Source organism: Staurois parvus, unplaced genomic scaffold, assembly GCF_062004578.1.
Source record: "Staurois parvus isolate SC_StPar_1 unplaced genomic scaffold, SC_StPar_1.0 ptg000561l, whole genome shotgun sequence".
Lineage (NCBI taxonomy): Eukaryota > Metazoa > Chordata > Amphibia > Anura > Ranidae > Staurois > Staurois parvus.
The window spans coordinates 1,053,339-1,079,366 of NW_028318357.1; the positions used below are offsets into that span (position 1 = coordinate 1,053,339).

At 42.3% G+C, this 26,028-nt stretch overlaps 1 protein-coding gene across 1 annotated transcript; it reads right to left on the bottom strand.

The window, feature by feature from the left end:
- Positions 1 to 1,855: 1,855 nt before the first annotated feature.
- PNRC1 (proline rich nuclear receptor coactivator 1) lies at positions 1,856 to 13,646 on the bottom strand. Its single transcript, XM_089691305.1, has 2 exons — positions 13,364 to 13,646; positions 1,856 to 2,949 (listed from the first exon to the last, which is right to left on the bottom strand). Exons 1-2 carry the CDS (start codon positions 13,544 to 13,546, stop codon positions 2,500 to 2,502), a joined length of 633 nt encoding a protein of 210 aa, XP_089547431.1. The 5' UTR covers positions 13,547 to 13,646; the 3' UTR covers positions 1,856 to 2,499.
- Positions 13,647 to 26,028: the final 12,382 nt, after the last annotated feature.

Genomic DNA, 26,028 nt, shown 5'->3' on the forward strand with positions numbered 1-26,028 from the left:
CCCCTCCTTGTCCTGACCCGGAAGTGATGTGACATAACTTCCGGGTCCCTGTTTGACAGATTCCTGGTCCTTGAGGCTGAGAAAGAAGGTAGGGCGATGAGCACTGCATTACATTCAGTGGAGCACAAAAAAAAAAAAGTCAAAGTCCCCTATTTGTGAGAGAGATTTTATATATATATATATATATATATATATATATATATATATATATGTGAAAAGGCCCCCACATATGTACGCACGCACATGCGGGGCACCTACACATGAAGACGTTGATTGCAATACACGTTACATATTGCCGTGCACGCCAGAATGAGAGCAATAATTCTAGCACCAGACCACCTCCATAACGCTAAACTGATGACCTATAAGGGGCTTTAAAAAAGTCACCTATAGAAAATATAGGGTACTAACATTAGTTGCCATTTCACGAGTGCATGCAAATTTAAGGTTTGACATGTTGGATATATATTTACTTGATACAACCTCGTCTTTTATATTTTAGAAAAAATTTGATAATTTTTTGCTTTTTGTGCCCTAAAATTAACTTGTGTATTTTTTACTGAAATTTTGCATTTCCTAGACCTTTGTGATAATATTGTGTGACATACAAAATTGAAATTACCACTATTTTATTCTCTAGGATCTCCAACTTCAGAAAATATATCATGTTGGGGGTTTTGTGTCATCTTCAGGCCTTAAATGATTTTTTTTTTTTTAAAAAGGTGTGCAAAAAACGCAAACACAGCTCTGGCATCAAAATGGATAAAGGATAAGCCCAACACTCCCCTTTCCTGACGAGCAACCAATCGGTGCTCATTACACTGCAAGGTCTCTCCCCTCCCTACTAGTCCCCAGGTGCAGTGCTGGGAGGGAAAGAGGAGATAAACAGCGCAATGTTAAAAATATTAAATGTTTAAGTCGCCATAATGCCCCTTTTGTTTTTAAAAGCCCCAGACATTACTTAAAGCAGATTTAAATGCGCTTTTGGTTAAAATTTGTTTTTGTTTTTTTTTTTTATCAGGACAAGTAAAATTGTCATAAGGGACAAGAAGATTGGGACACCAATTTAGTCCTATGGACAAATAGTTTTTTTCAAAAATTCCACAACCCTGGACATACTAAGCAATACCTGAACAAAAGTTGCTCTATGGTCAAATATCTTTCATTCTGACAGTGAAATGAGAACTGCTTTGTTTGTAGGTACAAGTAGCTTGGGTAATCAGTACTAAAAGAAATGTCTGTTGTCCTGGCAGGAATATTTTGGTCACCATAAATAAGTCATGTCATGTTTCCATGGTTATGATTAGCACAAAATGTTCATATGGGCATCAGGTTAATAAAAAACAAAAAAAATTGAGCTTGCTAGTGCTGACCTCTTGATACAGCTGCCTGTTATGCTAAAGCTGGTCATAAACTTTCAGGAATACCCCCCATACTGGGACACTGTATACTTTTGCTATCAGAATACACTGATCAGCAGCTGGTCAAGGAAAATTCTCCAATAAGTCCCCTTTGACAGAAGTCGCTCAAACGATCGACTTCTGTCAAGCGAGGATGGCTACATATTGACTTGAATTCTGTCTGTCCCTACTTAACAGGTCAAATTTCAATTCAGTCTATAGCCAGCTTAACTTTAGGATCCCCCCCAAAACTCTTTGGCTTTAATATGAGTCAGTACACCAGAACAAGTATGCAGTCAGTGAAATCAGAATTCCTGATCTGTTTACTTGCTCCAGGCGAGTTATCCAAAAACAGAAGCCAGACCTCTAGTATTTTCAGGAGATCAGTGGCAGCCACTATATTTCTAACATGACATGTTACCTTTACATACCACATAAAAAAAAAATGACAACGCTTTTTGGGGAGGCCAAATTAGTTTATTTATTTTGACATTAGCCAATTAATTTATTAAAAGGACATTTCATTTTTTCTTGTGCTTTTATTTAAAAGTACAGACATCAGTTTACTTTTGTGGTTTTCACTGCGTTAAAAAATACAGTGGACACAAACATGAATTTGGATTTCTTGCTGTAGACATGGTTTAGCAAATCAGTAGCAGAAACCTCTATAAAGATATTATAATAAGTAATAAAAAAAAAACAAAACAAAAAAAAAAAAAGATCTATTTGGGTTTGGAATGACATACTTTTCTTAAGGATGTGTATAATACAGGAATTTTCAGAAGGGAAGCTTTCAGGTTTCATTTCACGGCACATAAGCATTTTCACTTTACATAAAAAAACAACTAGCTTTAGTAAGGTCAAAATACATCCTTTTATAACAAAACTAAATTTACTTGTAGTATAAACAATGATATACACATATTACACTGTGTACACTATATACACAATCATACAAAATAGAATACTACATACAGAAAATGTAAAATGCAAGTCCCGTTAATGTTCTTGCAGAGGGAAAGAAAAGCTGCTTTCAAAATGCTGGGAAAATTTGTACAACTGGCAAGAGTACAGTAAGAGCATCAAATAGATGGGATGATTACAACTGGGCTTTCAGTAGGGCTTTCAGGTGGAAAGTCATCAGCTCCTTGCACTGATCGGAATGTTGAATGGTCATGTCCATCCAGTGACTTGGAGGCTTTGGAAGGACACTCGGGGATGGCGGGTCACTAAACTTTGCCCCTGCGTAATTGATTTCTTTTTCATCGATAGTGCAAATGTCTCTTTTCGACTGAATTTTCTGGACATTTTCAGCACTTGTTAAGGGTTTCTTAGTTTTTCGAACTTCACTGTTGGAAAGCTCAGAATCAGTTTGAAGCCTTTCCATTTTTCGTGGGGTATTGGTCTTTGCATGCTGAACATTACATTTGTTCTTTTGCTTGTGAAGATTCCATTGTTCACAACGATGAGCCGTTGGATTACAGGTTGTTGTATTGTTCTTTTCTGCTTTAACAGTCTTTTTTTCTGGCTTTACTTTTGTCATTAACCCCTATTAAAAAATAAATAAAATTACCAAATACAGTCATAGCTTTAGACATTACTAATGGATTAAAACAAACAAAAAAACAACATTGTTCAAAGCCTAGTACACAATTTAAGTATTTTTACATTCAACCTAGCATGCTGAACGGAACAAAAAACAAAACAAAAAAAAAAACACACAACATGACAGATCACTGTGCTAACACAAATGATAAACGATGTTAGTACAGCGATCTCCTCTGCTGTGCTCTTGTGTTTTGAGGGGGATGGGATGCATCAGAAATCGCTGGCCAGCACTCGCAGCCATTGACTGCAAGCACTGATCGGATAGCAGTTGGCTGCTGGTTTTCAAGCATGCTAGTTCAAAAGGAAGCCAGCTGTGAGACCAGGTTCTGTTGGACAGCCAGCTGTACACACAGGCCGAAAGTGGGCCAGTTTCTACTGTACCAGCTGATTTCAGCCGATATTCAGACTGTGTGTACTCGGCATAACAGTTTTCCAACACAAGCATGTTTCCCCATGAAGCAGAACAACGCCTGGCGATCCTGCCAAAAATACAACCAGCTCCTACCTTACAGTAATGGGCCAGCATTTTTTTTTTTTTTCTTCCAAAAATGGGCCAGCATTTTTAACCCCTCGAGGACAAGCTTACACACAAGTGGCCTCACTGAATTGAGTCTCCTTCCGTGGGGGCGCACATGTGCATATCTGTATAACAAACCAAGACTGATTGGCTAAGTGTCGAGAATAAATCCAAGTAAATATAAGTACATGTATCTTAATAACAGCCACACTCACTATATTCCACATATAAATAGGAAAATTATCAAAAGTGCTAAATTCACAATCCATGACGAGTCAGAATATCCAGTGCAGATAAAGATATTATAATAAGCAATAAAAAAAAAACAAAACAAAAAAAATATCTATTTCTAGGTTTGGAATGACATACTTTTCTTAGGGATGTGTATAATACAGGAATTTTCAGGAATTAATCCCACTGATGGACAAATTCTTCACCACGTTTGTACACTGACAGTCACAAACTGCTTACCAGATCATGAGACCTAAAAGAGAAGGAGGTCTGGCTACACAAAGGGAAAAAACCCAAATGGATGGATAGATGAAAACCTCACAGTACATCAAGTCAACTCCTCATGCCAAAACCAACAATTCAGTGAGATAAACCAACTCAAGATTATATTAATGACAAGTAAGAGGGAGAAGGTCTCTCAGTGTAGAAATAAAATCACCACTTTTATTAAGATAAGAAAGCTACTCAAGTATAAAAGTTAAACCAGCATTACAATCTCAGTTTACCCCGATCAACGGCACAACGGGCATGATGACATCACTGCTGTAGCTCCGCCCAACACATTTCATCCAATAGGACTTCATCACTGGGACAACAGGCTCTATAGTGTGCTCCCATCCGGAAACTGAGCTGTCACCAAAAGCTCCAGGTCTTGTACCAATGGTCAGGAAATGGGAGGACTGGCTCTTGATAACATGATCACTTTGAAGCCTGTAATTAGCTATTGCATTGATCAATAACTAGTCAACCTTTTCCCCTTGAATGGAGAAAAGGACAGATTGGGGGAGATTTACTAAAACTGGAGCACTCAGAAGCTGATTGGTTACCATGCACAACTGCACCAAATTCTAACTTCAGCTTGCTTAGTTAAGCTTTGACAAAAATAATTGAAAGCCAATTGGTTTCTATGCAGAGCTGCACCAGATTTGGCACTCTCCAGTTTTAGTAAAATCAACTCCACTGCATCTTTTTCTCCCAACTAGGGATGTATGTACACAAAAAGGCTGCGTGAAAAATAAATATATAATTTAAAGATGATATCCATGTTCGGGTCAAAAGGGAAAGGTCAGTATGATTTAGGTAGGATTTTAATTCAGTTCCAGTTAGTGTGTTTTAGGTAGGCTACAAAAAAACACACACTATTGTTTCTGGGTCATAGTATGGGTACAAACATCAAATAACATACACATAAGTGGTATCACTGCAATCATCAGGAGCAGAAGAATTTATTTAGGGTTTTGTTGCCTTGTTATGGTAGGGACCAGCCAAATTTCAATCTATGTGTAGCCCTCCCCATTTAAAAGAAGCCAATTGTTAGGTGGGCTTATGTCAAATGGACATGCTGGTAAAAGGCCAAATTCACCTTTTGGGAAAAAAATAATAAATGCACAGAATTTTTGCAGGAAAAAAAATTCATTCCCCCCCCCCCCCAAGGAGCCTGAAAAGCATTGCAACAGTGATCAATGGGTTCAATGTCAGACTCCTGCAGACAAGCCCTGCAGCTTTCAGCCCGTACCTTCCTAGAGCTGACTGTTTACAAGCTGCAGGGCTTGTGAATGAAGTACGAGACTGCTCATCACCGACTCCGCAGTTCATTCTGAATTACAAGCCATCAGACTGATTTGTAAGTTGTGCGTTTAGTAACACTTTAGGAAGATATAACTTGGGGAAATGTGCATATGTTGGAGAACTGCATCTTCCTTTTCTTTTTTTTTTTGATGGTGTGCCAACACAAAAGTCATTATACAGAGGAGCACCTTTGCATCTGTTAGTCAAATCCAGCTCTTAGGCAGGCCACATACTATGCAATTTTCTTTCCTTCAACCACAGATTGAAGGAAAGAAAATTACTCGATTTTCCCCCCATCAACACAGCCAGCAGAATACAATAATCATTGCTGGTGGCTATAGCCTCAGGCAGTGATTGGGTGAAAAGAACCCAACAGGCTGGTCTATTAATGCCTCCTAGATTGTAAGCTCCGAGGAGCAGGGCCCTCCTAACCCTCTTGTATTGTTGCTGTATTGTCTCCCATTATATTGTAAAGCGCTGAGCAAACTGTTGGCTCTAAATAAATCCTGTATAATAATAATAAATAATTGACTCAGTACAACCAGCCTGCCCATAGTTGGATTGACATTTGGCTGGTTCCTGCTGAACTGGACACATTTTGATCTATCGATGGCTTTATTAAATTGACCAACCACCAGCGCTGCCTGATCCATTGTCTGTAACTGTAAACAAGTATAGAGAAAAATACGTAGGTTCCATTGATGATCCCAATTCGAATATGCCAACTGCAAGGCTGTTTCTGGCTTCCCTAATTTGAGTCCTTGACCCAGGACAAGCTTGTCACCAATACAGTCAGAAATCCCAATTTGCAGTATTGAAGATATTGGATCAGCATAACAGCCAGGCTGCTAATATTTTAGGCGAGGCCAACAATAACATATTTCTAGCAGTACAGGTTTCCTTAAAAACATATCCAAATAGCATCAGGCACCTTATAACTATGCAGTCAGCCTGGCCATGCATGTCAGACACATCAACATACCTGCAGATGTGTAAGGGAAAAATGTATGTCTGTAAATGAACTACCACATAGAATATTTCCAAGAAACCCCTACACTCTTAGCACAAAATGTACACATCGGTAAAAAGTTTATTTTAAATACTTGTCCTCCTGAGGATTCACTCCCCTTCATGCCCAGGCCATTTTTTGCGTTACGGTGATGCGTAACCTTAACTGACAATTGCGCCGTCATGCAACGCTGCACCGAAATGAAATTTACACACTTTTTTCCCCACTAATAGAGCAAATAATTGAGAAAAATATATATATTTTTGACTTTTTGCTATTAAACTTTTCCAGTATAATATTTATTTTTTTTTAGCACATTTCATTATACATTTAGGCCAAAATGTATTCTGCTATGTCTTTGCTAAAAAAAAATCCCAATACGTGTAAATTAATTGGTTTACGTGAACTTTATAGTGTTTACAAATGGCAGTATATATACACAGATTTTCTTTATTTTTACTAGTAATGGCGGCGATCAGTGACTGCGGTGGGCATTCCAACACTGGGGGGGAACTGACACCAATACAGTGATCAGTGCTAATAAAAAGCACTGACACTGTACTAATGGCACTGGGCAAGAAGGGGTTAACATGTGGGGCGATCAAAGGGTTAACTGTGCTGATGTACACTGTGTGGCTGTGTTTGTGTTTCACTGTAAGCACACTGCTATGCACAGCCATCCAAAGTAGTGTGCAGGAGCCGACGGGAGAGAACTGTTTTGTTTACAAACAGGTTCCCCCCCCTGTCAGAGATGCTTGGCAATCACCGGGCGCTAGCGAGTAATTACCCTCCGGGATCTGGCGATTGGCAGCCGTGGCTGCGAATGGCAGCACGGGTTGGGTGCGCACGCCCCCTACCCGGACGTTTTAAATCACATATATACATGATTTTGTACACCTGTGCCGCCCTGTAGCAGTACTTCTGCTATAGGGCGGAAGGGAAGCGGTTAATACACTGTATAGTCTGGAAATCAGCTTTAATGTGGAACTAAATTCGAAGTTAAAAACTGGCGACATGGCAGGCCCCTTATTGCAGTATAAGCAATGTATTTTCTGAAATAAAACGAACCTACCTGCCTGTGGTAGTCTTCTTTAACCACCTCCCGCCCGCCATATAGTAAGTAATATGACGGGCGCAAGGTGGTTCTCTCGTTCTGAGAGGATGTCCTATGATGTCCTCCCATTCTCACTGCGCATGCGTGGCCCAGGGAGCGCGCAGCGCTGCGATCGGCGGTGCGCTGTGTCCCTCGGACACAGCGGATCACCAATCACGGAAAGAGCCGAAGATGTCAGCTCGGTCATGTGATCAGCTGTGTCCAATCTCAGCTGATCACATGTAAACAGGGAAATGCCGGTTATCGGCATTTCTCTCCTCTCAAGCTGTCACGCTGACAGAGGAGAGGGGAGTTGGTAATCGGCTTTCCGTGGAGGGAACATGTACACTGATCATCAGGGCACTGATGATCAGTGTGCCCTGATGATCAGTGTAGCCCCAGCAGTGCCACCTGTCAGTGTCCATCAGTGCCTTACGTCAGTGCCACATATCAGTGCCTACCAGTACACATCAATGCCAAATATCAGTGCCCATCTGAGCTGCCTTTCAGTGTCACCCATCAGTGGCAGTCACTGCCACCTATCAATGCCAACCAATGCCACCTATCAGTGCTGCCAGTCAGTGCCACCTAACAGTGCCAGTCAGTGCCATATATCAGTGCTGCCTTTCAGTGCCCATCAGTGCCACCTACCAGTGCCTCATCAGTGCCACCTATCAGTGCCCACAATTGTCATTCAAAGTGCGACATCGCTGAAAGCTGGAAATTGGCCTGGGCAGGAAGGGGGTATAAGTGCCCTGTAGGCTAGTGGTTAAAATGTCCACTATGCTATGCATGTGCCACTCTGTTTACATTCCTAGCTCAGTGCCTGGGTGCTGGGATGACTGAACTGAGCATGTGTGGACGCTATTGCATCCCACTCTGGCCAGTCAAGCCCCCAAACCCAGAAGGTGCCAACTAGGAACCTCGTGGGTGTTGAACCATTGGAGCAGAGGCAAGTACTGTGAACTTTAGATCTGCTTTAAAGCAATTTTGCCACCATAATTTGAAACTGAAAACAGGCAATTTGTGCAAACAATGAACCTGTCCTGCCACTAGGCTCTGCTGTGTTGAAGGGATCATTTTATTGAAAAGATCTACATTTGACACTTTTGTGATCTGTTGCACATCTGCAGGATTCTGAAGATCTTTCAGCAGGCTTCTCTTTTTAACACAGTGGAGTTGGGTGGTGCAGGTAGCAGGACAGTTAAAAGTGGTTGTAAGCCTTGGAAATGAAATATGAACAAATCATATCTCGCTATAGTGTGTGCTTGTCTCAATTAAACAGCACTGAGAATTTCTGTCTGTTGCTTTGTGACTTTGCTATCTGTAAACTTCTGACAAGTTTTCCTGACACCAAAAGAAAACTGGTGACAGGGAAGGAGCCTCAGCTCTGTTCCTGCGTGCTTGTGAAGGGGGTGTGTCTCTTCCTTCTAAACAGCTCTCCTCTCTGAGCTCTGCAGTGTGTAATTTCTGCTCTCCGCCACTGTTTTATGAATTCTCAGACAAGCTTTCTAAATTCAGCACTTTGAACAGATGTAGAGAAGGGAAGACACAGATACACAGGTACAACTTATGTAAGGGGATTGGTTTCATCTCTGTGTATCACCGGAGGCCAGTCATTTCACTGGGTATAAGGAAGGGTTTAAAACCACTAACATAGAAATGTAGTTTTTTTTTTGTTTTTTTAAATTAGAAGTCAGCAACTACAAATATTGCAGCTGCTGACAAAAAAAAAAACAGATTATCACCAGTCCAAGAGTCCAGCGCTGTGTTCACCCAGGCTTTGGTTCTTTGGCTCCAACTTGGATGTGGGAGTCAGTTGCGACTTCCTGCTGCTCCTGCAGCTACCACCACGCCGTGATGTCACCACCCCACCTCCTTATCTTGTCCAATCAAAGAACACCTTGTATTTATTAATAAAAATGCAAGGTGTTCTGTGAAGAGATCCTGTGCCAAGTAAATGACCCCCTATGTTCATTATGTAGTAGAGCAGCTGCTCAGCACGGGACCCGGATGACTACTGTGATCACTGTGGTAGTGGTGAATACTACAGTGGTTCTCTGCTTCCACATGATCGCACGGGTATGGAGTATAGATACTTACATTGGAACAAGCTGGACAAATGGAATTATCATATAAAATCCATCCCTGGAATTCAGCTTTAAATATGAATTAAAAAGACTAGGTTCACACTGCTTTGATCAGATTTCAATACGACTAAGTAGTACAACCTGGATGTAGTTTGCATATTCTATGGGGCCCAAATTGAGCTGGAAAAGTACTGGAACCTTTTCCAAAAACCGCTCTGAGCCGAGTTACATGTGATCAGGCACCATTAAAACCAATGAGAATTGTCATGCAAATCTGAAATTGTGCTAGTGTGAATGGGGCCTTAGCCATAATGTACTATATTGCACAGCATATTAGTACATTAAACTGGTTCTAAAGACTGATTTTTTTTTACCTTAACCACTTGCCTACCAGGCACTTATAACCCCTTAGTTACCAGGCCAATTTTCAGCTTTCAGCGCTGCCGCACTTTGATTGACAATTGCGAGGTCATGCAACATTGTACCCATATGAAATTTTGATCATTTTTTTCTCACAAATAGAGCTTTCTTTTGGTGGTATTTAATTGCCACTGGGCGCTTTACTTTTTGCGCTATAAATAAAAAAATTGCCAAAAATTTGAAAAAAAAAAGTTTCTTTGTTTCTATTATAAAATTTTTCAAACAGGTAATTTTTCTCCTTCACTGATGTGCGTTGATGAGGCAGCACTGATGGACACTGATAGGCGGCACTGATGGGCACTGATAGGCAGTACTAATGAGGTGGCACGGATAGGCGGCACTGATAGACAGCACTAATGAGGTGTCACGGATAGGCGGCACTAATATGCGGCACTGATAGGCGACACTGATGATGGGTACTGATAGACGGCACTGACTGGCACAACCACTGGGCACTGACTGGCACAACCACTGGGCACTGACTGGCACAACCACTGGGCACTGACTGGCACAACCGCTGGGCACTGACTGGCACAACCGCTGGGCACTGACTGGTGGCACTGGCTGGCAGCACTGCTGGGCTGCACTGGTGGGTGGCACTGGTGGGCAGCACTGGTGGGTGGGCACAGGTGGGTGGCACTGGTGGGTGGGCACAGGTGGGTGACATTGCAGAGTGGCACAGGTGGGTGCACTGCTGGGCACAGGTGGGTGCACTGCTGGGCACAGGTGGGCGGAGCTAGTGGGCGCACTGCTGGGCACAGGTGGGCGGAACTTGCGGGTGGCTCTGCTGGGCACCGATCATCAGGGCACTGATCATCAGTGCCCTGATGATCGGTGCCGATCCCCGCTCTGACAACTGCCGGTTCTCGGCAGTACTTTCCTCACGATCTGACAGCGTGAGGAAAGTGCAGCCGAGAACCGGCACTTGCATTTCCCTCTGATCAGCGTGTCATTGGAAACCGCTGATCACGTGGTAAAAGGCCGCTGTGATTGGCCTTTTACCACATCACGTGATCAGCTGTGTCCGTAGGACACAGCGATCACGGAGATCGCCGGGTGCGCGCCCCCTGGGGCGCGCAGGAGAGCGCGTTCTGGGGGGATGTCATATGACGTCCACTCAGAACTGGCCGGCCGCAGTGCAGCCGTCATTCGGCTATCTGCGGTCGGCAACAAGTTAAATATATTCTCTGCAATAAGGTAAAAAAAAAAAAAAAAAAAAAAAAAAAAAAAACTTTAAAAAGGACAAGTTCACCTTTTAACAAAAATAATAAATACACTTTTTTGCAGGTAAAAAAAAAATATTTTTTTATTTTTTGTTTTGTTTCTGGAGCCTCTAAAGCATTGTACCAGCAATCAGAAGATCTCTGGTCCCATGCAGGTCTCTAGCAGACCTGTCAGTGTATTGGTTTTGCTTGTACATCCCGTATGGGCAAGCAGATACTTACTGATTGAAAGCCTTAATGAACTACCATGGTGCTGTGGAGTGCTATGGTAGTTCACTGAAAACTACAAGCAGACAGCTGCAAAGGCTGTCAGAACTTGTGGTGTTCTCATTCACAGAATACTGTGAATGAGTGACAGGGCCGGGTGGGGTGAGTTTTTACTTAACTTGTGACAGCTAGTGGGGAGGAGAAGATCCCCCACTAGCCAATCACAACTCTTTTACTAGGTGATGAGGTGTGTCCAATCACAGCTGATCACCATGTAAATACACTTGCCAGTTATCAGCACTACTTTCCTCACACTGTCACAGCGTGAGGAAAATATTACCGGTAACCGGCAACTGTGAAAGCAAACATCTACACTGATAATCAGGGCACTGATACCCTGGTTATCAATGCAGCCGCAAAAGTGCCCATCAGTGCTGCCAATCTGTACCCAGCAGTGCCGCCAGTCAGTGCCCTTCAGTGCTGCCTCATCAGTGCCGCTTATCAGCGCAGACTCATCGATGCAAGTCAGTGAGAAAAAGTACCTGTTTGCAAAATTTTATAACAGAAACAAAGAAAACTTTTTTTTTTTTAATTTCCGGTCTTTTTTACCCAGTAGTGATTAAATACCACCAAAAGAAAGCACTATTTGCGTGAAACAAATTATAAAAATGTCATATGGGTACAGTGTTGCATGACCGCGCAATTGTCATTGAAAGTGTGACAGTGCTGAAAGTTGGAAATTGGCCTGGGCAGGAATGGGGTAAAAGAACCCGGTAGGTAAGTGGTCAAGGCAGACTTACCCAGCAAGCGATCCCCTCCAGCTCTGCCAGTGCCTGGGGCTACCTCCTACTCCTGTTCTTCCTTCTGGGTTCCAACTCTTTGGCCAGTTGGTTGGCCTGGGTGTCACATCACGGCACAGAATGCTGCTGTAAGGCCTTGTTCACCTGGGGTAATTACATGCATACATCCCCTTGCCAGCAGTCCCATTACTGTCTATTAGGAAACCAAATGCAATATCTCCTGCGCTCCGGGACCCAGGCCGGTGGCGAGTAGATGGAATCAAACTCCAAAAAGGAAGGGACCACCGGAATAGACAAGGTCATGCAGCTCCACACCAAGGCTGGGGAAGCCCAAACAAAACTGTGAAGGAGAACGACAAAAGAGAAGCGCACCAACCTTGCGCATTACCTCAGTAACCAAAATTTATTAAATAAAAGAATGGTACTCACAAACAGCGAATAAAAACAAGCATGTAAGTCCTCAAGGGGACTTTAGAGGCAAGATGCCAATGCGAATCCCATCATGGAGGAAGCCACTCAGTACCACTGACGCGTTTCGAAGGATGCCAATGCGAATCCCATCATGGAGGAAGCCACTCAGTACAGCTGACGCGTTTCGAAGGACATGCTCTGAGGAAGAAAGCTGTACTGAGTGGCTTCCTCCATGATGGGATTTGCATTGGCATCTTGCCTCTAAAGTCCCCTTGAGGACTTACATGCTTGTTTTTATTTGCTGTTTGTGAGCACCATTCTTTTATTTAATAAATTTTGGTTACTGAGGTAATGCGCAAGGTTGGTGCGCTTCTCTTTTGTTGTTCTCCTTCACCATCTATTAGGATACAGCCCCAGCTCCCAATATGTCGTCCATGTGGGTGTGTGTCCCCAAACTCACCCTAGGCTGTGCACCAGAACTGTTTTCAGGTTGGGAGCTGTGACTGCAGCCCAATAGGCAGCAATGGGCCTGCCGACACGGGCCAAGAATCGCAAAAACATGGGCCTGCATGTATTCACCCCATGTAAATGGGCCTAAACACCCACTGAGCTGCACATGCACGGTCCAGTGTACATGAGGGCTGGTGACTGACCAATCAGATCCCTCCTGCCATACACATCCTACCCACTTGTGTTTTTATGCTTCCCTCCGCTTTAACCCTTGCAGTACAGGGAGGATGGCGTGTTTCATGACATACAACGACAAGGGCCATGGCCAGGCTCACCTCTCTCCGGAGTTGCCTGTACTGCACCGCCCTGGCAGGCTGGGGCTCCTCGGGGCCCCCACTGGCGGCATTCTCCGCTGACCTCTTCTGATGGTACAGCCGGTTTGGGAAAGCGCTGGCTCGGACTTGATTCTTCCTGCCCCTCCTGCGGGCTCTGCACACCCCCTCCCCGGGCTCCGACATGATGACCCGATCTCCCCGAGATCACACTCCGCACCGCCCGATCTCATCCAATTGTCAGCTCAGAAGATGGACGCCTGACACGCTCCGCCCACACCCACTGTTATGTCTGAGCAGGCCCTGCCGCGCGCTCTCGCTCATTGCCGTGCGCGCTCACATTCGGGATGTCGTTCTTTGTTTTCATTTTTATTACAAATCTCTATCATTGTATCATTTTATATGCAGATGACGACGTGTGTATTCTAGCTGTGTAGGAGTATGTAGTGCTCAGAATGTGTGTTTATATAGCACCTCCAATGTACACAGCGCTGTACATCGTATACACTCAGATCAGTCCCTGTATTTACAGCACAACTATAGGCGGAACTCTTTTCATTGTTTGCTTGGAGTGAAGGAAACCCCCTGACCCCTGACAGTTTTTTGTTGTCTGTGTCTGGCATGTTCATAGCCTAGTCCAGTGTTCTCCAAACTGCTGCCCTTTGCTTGCCTTTATCCAGCCGATGGGACACTATTCTTCCCACTGACACCAACAAAAGGGCATCATTCATCCCAGTGACACCAACAATGCAGCACTAATTCCTCCCACTGACACCAACAATGGGGTACTTGTCTTTCCAAGGACACCATCAATGGGGCACTAGTTCTCCCAGGGACACCAACAATGGGGCACTTGTCCTCCTACTGTTACGAGACACTATTCTTCCCACTGACACCAACAAAGGGGCATAATTCCTACCAGGACAACAATAATGTGGCACTAATTCCTCCCACTGACACCAACAATGGGGCACTTGTCCTCCTACTGTTACGAGACACTATTCTTCCCACTGACACCAACAAAGGGGCATAATTCCTCCCACTGACACCAACAATGGGACACTTGTCTTCCCAAGGACACTATCAATGGGGCACTAGTTCTCCCAGGGACACCAACAATAGAGCACTTGTCCTCCTACTGTTACGGGACACTATTCTTCCCACTGACACCAACAAAAGGGCATAATTCATCCCAGTGACACCAACAATGCAGCACTAATTCCTCCCACTGACACCAACAATGGGACACTTGTCTTCCCAAGGACACTATCAATGGGGCACTAGTTCTCCCAGGGACACCAACAATGGGACACTTGTCTTCCCAAGGACACTATCAATGTGGCACTAGTCCTCTCAGTGCCACAAACAAAGAATGCAGACAGGCAGGCTCTTTATTGTAGAAGAGGTATGTAATGTCTCTTCCTCAATAAAATACATGTACCCAGAAGAGGCCTATAGAGAAGATGCTTGTGGACTGTTGGAGCACAGCTGAGTATCTGTGCCTATAGTTCCACCTTGATTTCACAATAGGCATTAAACTGTTATTTATCTCCTAGTCTTTTTTCAAACTGCCAACTTTTCATTCAAATTCAAAGGGAGAGGAACTGAAAATGACAGTTTATTCTGAAATGAGTGAGATGATGCAGCTGGATTCCCAGAGAGAGAACATATGCAAATGTTTTTCCACTGCAGTTAGATCTTAGACCTCGTTTAGCAGCAGCCCTTGCCGCCCCCTCTAAAAGGGCAACTACCAGGTGTGTGCCTGGTGATATATTATATTGCCCAAAGTATTGGGCCAGCCCTCCAAATCATTGGATTCAGGTGTTCCAATCACCTCCATGGTCACAAGTGTATAAAATCAGGCACCTAGGAATGCAGACTGCTTCTACAATTGTTTGTGAAAGAATGGATCTCTCTCAGGAGCTCAGTGAATTGAAGTGTGGTACTGTGATAGGTTGCCATCTGTGCAATACGTCCATCTGTGAAATTTCCTTGCTACTAAATATTCCATGGTCAACTGTTAGTGGTATTTTAACAAAGTGGAAGCAACTGGGAACAACAGCAACTCAGTCAAAAATTAGTAGGCCACATAAACTGACATAGTGGGGTCAGCACATGCTGAAGTGCACAGTGCGCAGAAGCCACCAACTGTGCACTGTGTAGCTAAAGACCTCCAAACTTCATGTGGCCTTCAGATTAGCACAACAACAGTGAGTAGAGAACGTCATGGAATGGGTTTCCATGGCCGAGCAGCTGCATCCAAGCCTTACATCACCAAGTGCAATGCAAAGCGCCGGATGCAGTGGTGTAAAGCATGCCACCACTGGACTCTAGAGCAGTGGGAGCATGTTCTATGGAGCAACAAATCACGTTTCTCTATCTGCCAATCCAATGGACATGTCTGGGTTTGGCAGTTGCCAGGAGAACGGTACATGCCTGACCGCATTGTGCCAAGTGTAAAGTTTGGTGGAGAGGGGATTATGGTGTGGGGTTGTTATTCAGGGGTTGGGCTTGGCCCCTTAGTTCCAGTGAAGGGAACTCTTAAGGTGTCAGCATACCAGGACATTTTGGACAATTTCATGCTCCCAACTTTGTGGGAACAGTTTGGGGATGGCCCCTTCCTGTTCCAACATGACTGCTCACCAGTGCACAAAGCAAGTTCTATAAAGACATGGATGAGTGAGTTTGAGGTGGAGGAACGTGACTGGCCTGCACAGAGTCCTGACCTCAACCTGATTGAACACCTTTGGGATGAATTAGAGCAGAGACTTCAAACCATGCCTTCTCGTCCGACATCAGTACCTGACCTCACAAATGTACTCCAGGAAGAATGGTCAAACATTCCCATAGGCACACTCCTAAACCTTGTGGACCACCTTCCCAGAAAGGTTGAAGCTGTTCTAGCTGCAAAGGGTGGGCCAACTCAATATTGAACCCTATGGACTAAGACTGGGATGCCATTAAAGTTCATGTGTGTGTAAAGACAGACGTCCCAATAATTTTGGCAATATAATTTATGTCTCCTCACCACCTGTTTTACATTGCCTCACTGCGCTTTTGCCAACACACAGGTAATCTGCAATTTTCATGCAGGTTAGTTGTGCTTTCCCATAGACTTCTATGAAGTCCTGCAGTTTAAGACTCCATGCACACTAGCGTTTTTTTTTTAAGCTCAAAAAACGCTGTAAAAATCACTGGATAAAAAACACTGGTAATAGCAATTTTTAGTAGCGCTTTAGTAGTGTCCAGAAGCATTAGGAGTGTTAGCATTTCATTAGCGTTTTCACAATACATGTAGAGAAAAAAAATGCTGGAAGAAAGCTGTTAGGAGCATTTTAGTAGTGTTTAGCAGCGTTTAGGGGCATTTAGCATTTTTTTTCTATTGGAAAAACAGTCTGAAAAACTCTACAAATCTATTTTTTTCTGCTCCTAGACCCTGAAGCTAAAAAAATGCGAATAGCCTACGGTAGTGTGCATGGACACATAGGATAGCTTTAGCTTCTAGGAGCAGAAAAAAATGCTAACAGCTTCTAGGAGCTTAAAAAATGCAAGTGTGCATGGAGCCTTAGTGCGATTTAAAAAAACGCACCAAAACTCCTGCATGCTGTATCTTTGGTATGCTTTCTGAAAGTGCACCAAAACCATGGGACCTCATAGAAGTCTATGGAAAATCGCAGTGAGTTGCCCAAAGTGCTGTGGGACCACACTGGGGCAATGTGAAGCCACCCTTAAGCCTGCAGCCTACACATGTGTACAACCCCTTCCAGCCACTGTCTTGAGTTAAGGGGGTAGGTGTTCAGGGGCAGTAAATGCGCAGCTCAACCGTCTATTTTTACTGCCTCCCAGCTGCCAATGTGAGCGAGTAACTATTGAAAACATCATTAAGGGTCCATTCACACTAGGAACTGCACTGGAATCGCACAGACACGGGTTTCCCGCACTGCATTCTATTGTGAATGGGCCTTAAGTGTTTTTATAGTAACATTTGTAATTTTCATTCAATTTATTATATTTAAAAATCAACATTTCTATTTATGTGTGGATCTCTTTCATCTTGCAAGTGCATGGGGCTGACAATGAGTAGGTGCCTCTACTGCATCTCTGTGGCCTCACAGCCATGTTGGTTTTTCTTCCTTGCTCCTATGCTAATTCCATAAGCTCTAAGTGAATGAATACACTGCCAACGGACCCCACAACCTATTTTGTTGTAAAGTTCTTGTTTTACTGAGATGCCATTGATGGCATGTCCCCTGCGGTGTATTTGTTCTGCAGGGCCCAGCTCTACTCTATCATGTGACCACTGTGACTAGCTATGACAGTGGTCACACGATCAGCCAATCTCTCCCACACCTCAGCATGAAGACCGTGTTAAAGGGTAGGGGTTAACTTAAACAGGGGCGGACTGACCATTCAGGCTCTCAGGCAGTGCCCGAGGGCCCAGGGTCAGTAGGGAGCCCCATGAGATGCCCCTGGTACCTTTCATAGGCTTTTTTGGGTGCAGTTTGAGTGTGGGCAAGGACACAGGGGCCCCATGATCTCCTATTGCCCGGGGGCCCCATGAGTTGTCAGTTCACCCTTGAACATAAAATAACAAATGTGCTTAAAACAACAGTAAGTTAAAATGGCATTAAACCCAAAAACCAAAATGTAATATATTGCAGCTTACCAATCACTGTTCAACAAATTTTTATTTTTTGCCAGTTTTGGAAACAAAAGGATCCATTTCTTAATGAATTTCACATTCTGAGTTCAAATATAACAATGAAATTTGTCAATTGGCTCTAGTTTTTCTGTAAACGGAAAGTTTTCTACTATAGGCGTAATGACTACATAATGCACAATAATTATATAGATAGATGTCTTTCCACAAATATAAAGCAAGTGATATTGACTACATAACAAAGCCTAAATGGCATAATATATTGCATAGGATTACCAAGAAAAATTATAGCCATAAGCTAAGTTGAATCATTTTAATACTTAGGATTCTCACTAGTTTTGTCTTCAGTTTGTGTCGGTTTTGCTTCTCTTGGCTTTTCTCTTGTATTCGAGGAAAGGGCTATCTCTTACAACTGCACGTGACTACACGCTTCAGGTTCTTCCTCACTTGACTCAACCACGAAGGATTCTGGTGCTTTAGGAATTGGTAGCCCCTCTCCATGAGGAACTGAACGTATTGCCGATGGAATATTTGGATAGTGCACAGATAACTTTTTCTTCTTATTTAGCCCTTTTACAATTGGAGGCACCATACAAAAGTAACAATTACTAACATGATCTGTTGGCTCTCTCCAAATCATTGGCACAGCGAAAGGCATAGATGCCTTTTTTCCATTCAACCATTGCTCCAGTGCCGTCCCACAAGAATTGCAGCATATATGTGGTGCCCAGCTCTTGTCCTGGTCTCCTATCTTGCAGCCAAAATACAAGTTGTAGGCTTTCTTAATCATTCCTGTTATCCTCCTTTTTTGTGAGATAAAAGTTATTTCACAGCAGATATAGCAGAAATTATCTGCTTTATTCACACAAGTTCGAGGCATTACTGAGTAGCCTATATAAGCATAAAACGAAATGTAAAGACGCTGTCGAACTACAATCAGCTACAGATACTGCAGCTTTTATGCAGTGAAGTGATGCAATTAAAGGCTAATATTGCATCATCTCAGTATACATGCAATTTTCTATTGGTCACCAGTATCAATTGCGCAATATGCAGCTGAAGTTGCATCATAATTTTGAATGGCTTACGTCATTAGATGGGTGAATATATCATGGAAACTAGAGCCAATCAACATTTTTTAGGGTCATTTTCGTTTTCAGCACCCCAAAATTATGTAAGATTAGCTAATTTTATGCCCAAAACTTTTTACCTGTTGAACAATTGTTGTGTAATTAGATCTGGATGGAGGAGCAATGGAGACACCTTTTGAGAGCAGCATTGCCAGTCTGGGGAGAGGGTAGTGTTAGATGCACTAGCAGATTTAGATAGACTTAAAGTGTTACTAAACCCAGGACCCTGCATTCACTATTTCTGATCTCCCACAGTACACAGATCATTGAAATGCTATTTTAGTAAATATAAACTGCTAAATACCTTTTTTCATCAGCAGTTAGAGTAGTCTTGTGACTTCTATCAGTGTCTGGCTGAGCACTGGTTAATCTTGTAGGAGTGTTCATTCTCCTCTAACTGTACTATGAGGTTGCAAAACTCCTGACCCTATGTCTGGACAGCGCTGATTGTCCCTGTGCTGGTCACATGCAGTCTCCCAAAGCAAAATAAAACTCTCTAACAACACACACCAAACTGAGCAAGTGCAGAGTGACTCCTAGAGCTCTGTACTATCTGCAGATAAATTGGGGACATTAGAAGGAGAGGATCAGAGAAGGCAGGATCAAATACGGAGGATTAACCCCTTAGGTTCCACAGAAAGTATAACAAGCATGCTTTACCGCATATACAGACCAATTTTACGGTTGTGGGTTTAGTAACACTTTAAATAAATAAAGCCAAACTCCAACTAACACTTTTTACCACTTGCCTACTGAGGCATTTTTTTTAGTTTTTTACAGACGTTAAAAATCAGCATTTTTTGCTAGAAAATTACTTTAAACCCCAGACATTATATATTTTCTGAAATCAGAGGCCCTGTAGAATAAATAAGCAGTAGCTGAAATTTTTAATGCTGCAAATCGCAAATGTATATCAAGCACATATTTAAAAAATACACCAAAATTAATTTTAGTGCACACAAACACAATATAATACTAATTTTGTGTAAAAGCTGAGATTGTATGAAGTAAATAGATATCCAACTTGTCAAGTGCTACAACTGTGCCCCTCTGTGAAATGGCACAGAATTATGGTACTCAAAATCTCCATAGGCAATACATTAAAAGCCTTTACAGACTACCAGATTAGAAATCATCATAAATCATGGCTCTAGAATTATTAATCCCACACTGATGGTGATGGTAATCTCACGTGTATGTGACTTTGACAAACACAATGAGAGAATTTACAGGCATATGTGTATCAAAGGGAGAATGGAAGAGACCTTCATTGTGTTCTTCTAGAAGCTGAAATGGCTGCAGTGGTTAATGGAAAATCTTTATTTTTAACAAACACTTTTTGTTCTTTATTGATAAGGGTGCATTGGCAGTGAATGCCCAATATATGGCTCCCTACTCAACACAATGATGATATACAAAACAATACCACTTTATACATTAATGAGAAAGTACTAGTATTGTAAAGATGTAAGAAATGAACAATAAAGGATGTACAGTCATGAACATATGCTTGCTGGGCTAGATCCGTAAGAAAGATCTCACCTTAACCACTTCAAGTCCAGACACTTTCACCCCCTTCCTATCCAGGCCAATTTTCAGCTTTCAGTGCTATCACACTTTGAATGACAATTGCGCAGTCATGCAACACTGTACCCATATTAATTTTTTAGCATTTTTTTGAGACAGATAAAACTTTATTTTGGTTGTATTTATTCACCACTGGGATTTTTATTTTTTTGCTATATAAACGAAAAAGTGCAAACATTTTGAAAAGTGTTTTTTTTATAAAATTTTGCAAATAAATAATCTTTCTTCATAAATCTTAGCCAAAATGTATTCACCTATCTTTTTAGTAAAAAAAATAACCCAAATTAGTTTATAACCAAAAATTATAATTTTTTACATTTTTTGTTATATTTTTATGTTATTTTTTTTATATTATTATTTATGTTTTTTTAACATAGTGTCACCATAGTGACACTGTATTACTTGTGGAGGGTGATGAAGATTTTTTTTTTTTTTACACTGATTGCTTTTACACCCATAAAGGCTGTAAAAGCAATAATTTCTATTTATCTCTGGCTGCATTCTTGCAGCCACTGAGAAATACTGTGAGAGCTGTGATTGGTCACAGCTTGTCACATGGTACAAGGCTGTTGTGATTAGCCTTGTACCAAGTGACCTCTGTGATCATTCACAGATTTCATAAGTAGTAAGCAATGATGTCAGGAAGTGACATCTTGTTTACTACTGCTCATGTGATCATGGCCAATCAGTGATCACATGATCGGGACCTCACACAGAGGTCCCGTACAGCGATCGGGCACTGGATCGCAGTGCCGTGCACTCCCTGGGAGCGCGCACAGGCAGTGAATGCGTGTGACCTTTAGAGACGACAACCAGCTTCGGCATCGCTCCCGTCCGGCCGTTTATCTACATAGGCCGGACGGGAAGTGGTTAAAGTGTACAGTGCAAGGTCCACTAATAATGTCCGACCCCTCCCTGAGTAAAAAATGCTAGTTCATACTATGACCAAAATGTACCTGTAACAAAAAGGCCTCATGCAAACTAAGCTCTTTTGAATGCCCTTCTCCTGACAGGAAAAAAGCAGTGTTAAAAATGCCCCAAAACTGCGTTTCTCAAATGCGTTTATGCACATTTTGATGTGTTCATACGTGCCAAATGTTTGGGTGTTCATTCATTTAATTGGCCAGAAAATGTATTTATTCTGGCCATTGAAATAAATGAATGCTCAAGCCCATTAGGAGCTTTTACACGCATTTACATGTGGTTAGGCTCTTTAGGAGTTTTTCAACCAAAATACTCCTCTCCTGAATGTGATTTTGGTGCGTTCAGATTACCGCCCCTAAATGCCCCTGCCTCTAAACGCCTGCAAACGCCTATGTGTTGTAGCACTCTCCTAGTTAGGTGTTAGGATGTGTATAGTTAGGTTAGGGGTGGCTGTGTTTCTCTGCTTACCAGAAAGGCTGTCCGGTAAATTCAGTGTGATATTCTGCTTAACAGAGTGCTGTCATGGATTATTTAGGTCTGCTCATGATGCTCTGGTGTTGTTTGAGTTTGTCTGAGTTCTGCCTCCATTCAGGAAGCTATGAGAGTCTTCCAGAACTTGGGAAGGGGCTAGGCAAATGAACAGCATGAATATGGATACAACCCTGGCCAATTGCAGGGGAGGGGTGACCCCATTGAATTGTAGGAGTGGTATTTATGTTCTTGGAGCACATGGGCTCTGGGTCTTTCCCGGGATTGGATTGCACCAAGTCAGCCTGGAGGCAGGCTTGCCTTGCCTGGCACTTGCTACCATGTGGCCTCAGGTGGGTCGACCTGAGAGTCTGAAGTTAGAGAGAGTGACCCTGGTACTACAGTAAGCTGACTGAGGGGAACTGTCTGCCAAAGATCTGTCTGGTATCACTGGAGGGTTTCGCCTTGATGATTGGAAGGAGGCAACCATTCTGTCCTTGGACTTGTGTGTATAGACACTGACACCTCTTGGGGACTCTGTGTTCTTTGCTACCCCTCTGGTGTTTGAGAAAGGGGACACTGGCTAGTGTTCTGAAGAGCTTGTCCAATTGATGCTACTGCAAAGGACTTTGCTCAATTGCCATTACTTCTTGACTGTCGTAGTCTGCTGTAACGGGCCTGTACCTGAGGAGCTCAACCCTGTTACTACTACTACAGCTAAAGGGACTTGGCTCACTCCTAAAACTACTTGCTGCTATGTGTTACAAGGAAGTCTGCTATCTGCTTTTAGCTGGGATTTCCACATTGCTCAATTGAGAGATAAGTTCAGATGTCCTCAATCTGAATAGTTCTAATTTTGGAGTACCCTACTACAATTTCCAATCCCTATCCCCAGTTCTACAATAAACTCCAGAAAACAAAACATCCCCTAGACTGGTCATTGAAGACAATGAGCCAAAGTGTGTGTGTGCGCCTTGCTGCGGAGTGAAGCTAGGGGAAACCTGGGCAACATACCAGCAGCCCTCACGAGGGTAGCACTACAGTGTACTTGGACAAGAAGGCTAATGTAGAGGAGTCTACAAATATATGTTGCGCTCCTAAATACTTCTCAATAAATAATAATTAAATTATTACCATTAAATTAATTCAAATTATGATACAAATAACTAATAAAAGTGTATAAATACCAAAAAATATTTAAATAGATAGTTTCAACTAATCAATCTCCTCCAAATAAATATCAAAATAATTCCACATGAAATACTCCTCTAAAAATTTTTTTTACCAAGTGCTCATAAATAATCTATTAGTGACATGATGTACTTACTAATACCCTCAATTTCATTTATATTCATAATACCCTCATTTAATATAATAAAAATAGTAAACCAACTAATAACCCTCAACTAAAATGCATTTAGATGATCCCCCAAAATAATAGTCCCATTGAATAAACAATTGTTTATATATAGTGACTTGGTGCTTGTTGTTCTTCAATTTGTGACTTTTGTGAATCCTTCAAATAGTGAAGATGTGCGCTCACCTCCTTTGATGCCTGCAATTAGGCTATACACGCTTTCGGTTCACTTTCCCTGGAACCTGCTAGACATATACTTTTACTGGTAAAATTGGGAGATCCTTCCTTTAGGAGTAATGGATGTATCCTCTGGTGGCTGATTATCCCCTCAGGGATTACACACTCCTTTTGTTATCCCAGACCTCCTAATTATCCTCTCCTTGTATTACTCCGCATGCAGGAAGAAATAGAGGACATAGTGCTTTACCTTTTAAAACTTTTTATTCCCACCATCCAAGTATTAAACTCACATTAGACAGGTTTAAATAATGCAATATCCCATTGGAAATCCTCTGCTGGCCTCTGAGTCATACACCTGCCGCCTATCGTGTTGTGCGGCTCCTCTCCGAGTGATGACGTAGCCCCTCCCCTACGCCTTACGCCTCCAATCACGTGGCTTCATCAGGGGGTTGTGATAGGTCGTTCACTCATCCATTGCCAGCTTATATATATCCCGTCCTCCATTTTCCCGTAGATGTACTGGAGGCGGCCATGTTTTTGGGGTTAATTGGAAGCACAAACTCTCCTTCCTTTTGACACATTTGTTTCAATTACTATGCTACTATCTCGAAAAGATACTTTGCATATGACTCATCGGACTGCCTGGATTTAAACAACCTCTTCTTTTACTATGCATTACAATCTTTTAAATAATACATATAACGATTTAAAATAAGTGTGCCAATTAAAAAATGGCATAAATAACAAATAATGATACCATTAAACAAATAATAATTATATAAAATCAACAAATAATTTAATTAAAAAAAAAAAATGTTATTAAAAGGAAAAAAAAATAATAATTTAATAAAAAAAATAATTTAATAAAAAAAAAATTAAAAATATTTATTAAAATAAACATTTTAAATGGTGCAGAAAGAATCCCTCACACTCAATATACAGGTCTGCACCTGTTTTAAATTCATACCGAATGTAAAAAGTACTCTCCCCCACTCACATGTTCTACATACTTAAAACCAAAAAATATATCATCCTATCATATATGTATCTGATTCATCTATACCTAATGTAGAGGAGTGTTTAGGAGCAGAACTATAATGTCAAATGCCTGTAAAACAGATACATGACAGCTGCAGTGTGCATTAGGTCTTATATTTAACTTACCTCCACATTACTGGACACAATTAAATTCATTTTAGTGCACACAAACACAATATAGTACCCTTTTTTTAAAAAAAATGGGGTTGTGTTAAATAGATACAAAATATGAGTTTAGTTCTGCTTTAAAGTGGAACTAAACCTTCCTACAATTTACAGCCAAAGAAACTGCCATCTTAGATTCTCTTTCATCTTCAACTGCCATGGAGCTGCACATGTGCTTAGTTATGACACCAGAGAGTTGATGGCTTGACAGTTCGGTTGAGGGCAAAAGCAAATGTGACAGTTAGCATTCAAGGTGTGTCTTCAATTTAACTGCTTTTGGGAAACAATTAAATTTGTTTGGTTTAGTTTCATTTTAAGATGAAACTACACCCTCCAATTTAGCTGTTTCCCAAAACAGTAACCTTCAAGGCATGGCTCAGGTGATATTTGTCCTGAAAAAAACCCAAGGTATAATCCACCTGGATGCAGTTGTGATGATAGTTATGTTCGGTTTTGCTAACACATGTCAAAGTTGCAAAATTGTGCTTAGGGTTTAAGATTTGTTTTACCCGTAGGCGTGAAGGGGTTAAAGTAGTACAGCACTGAATAGCAAAAAAATGCCCTGGTCATGAAGGAGGGAAAATCTTCCAGAGGTCAAGTGGTAAAACTGCCTGATGTGTCCAGGGGTGTATTTACCACAAGGCATTTGCCTAGGGCAGCTTTTTTCAGGCTGGGGGCAGCACTGCCCCCTGGAAGAAAGGATACACGTGGCATGGGGACCTGGCGGGTTCTGAGACATACTGTGGGTTTCATGATGGTTTATTCACAGCCTGACTCTTGTTCCTGGGGATGTCTGGAGCTGTGAAGGTGTGTCTTTCTCTCTCTCGCCATGGTGGCTGGTGTATGGGGGGCAGTGGTAGTGGAAGGCTCGAGTGGAGAGCAGGGGTGTTCTTGGCAGGGGCGGACTGACCACTCGAGCACTGCCCAAGGTCCCAGGATCAGTAGGGGGCCCCATGAAATGCCCCTAGTACCTTTTTTATAGGCTTTTTTTGAGTGTGGGTAAGGACACAGGGGCCCCATGACCCCCTATTGCCCGGGGGCCCCATGAGTTGTCAGTCCGCCACTGGTTCTTGGTCAATGTCAGGCTTTTTCTGGGGGGGTGCCAATTTTTGTGTTGTCTAGGGCAGTACAAAACCTAAACACACGCAAGGACAGCAGA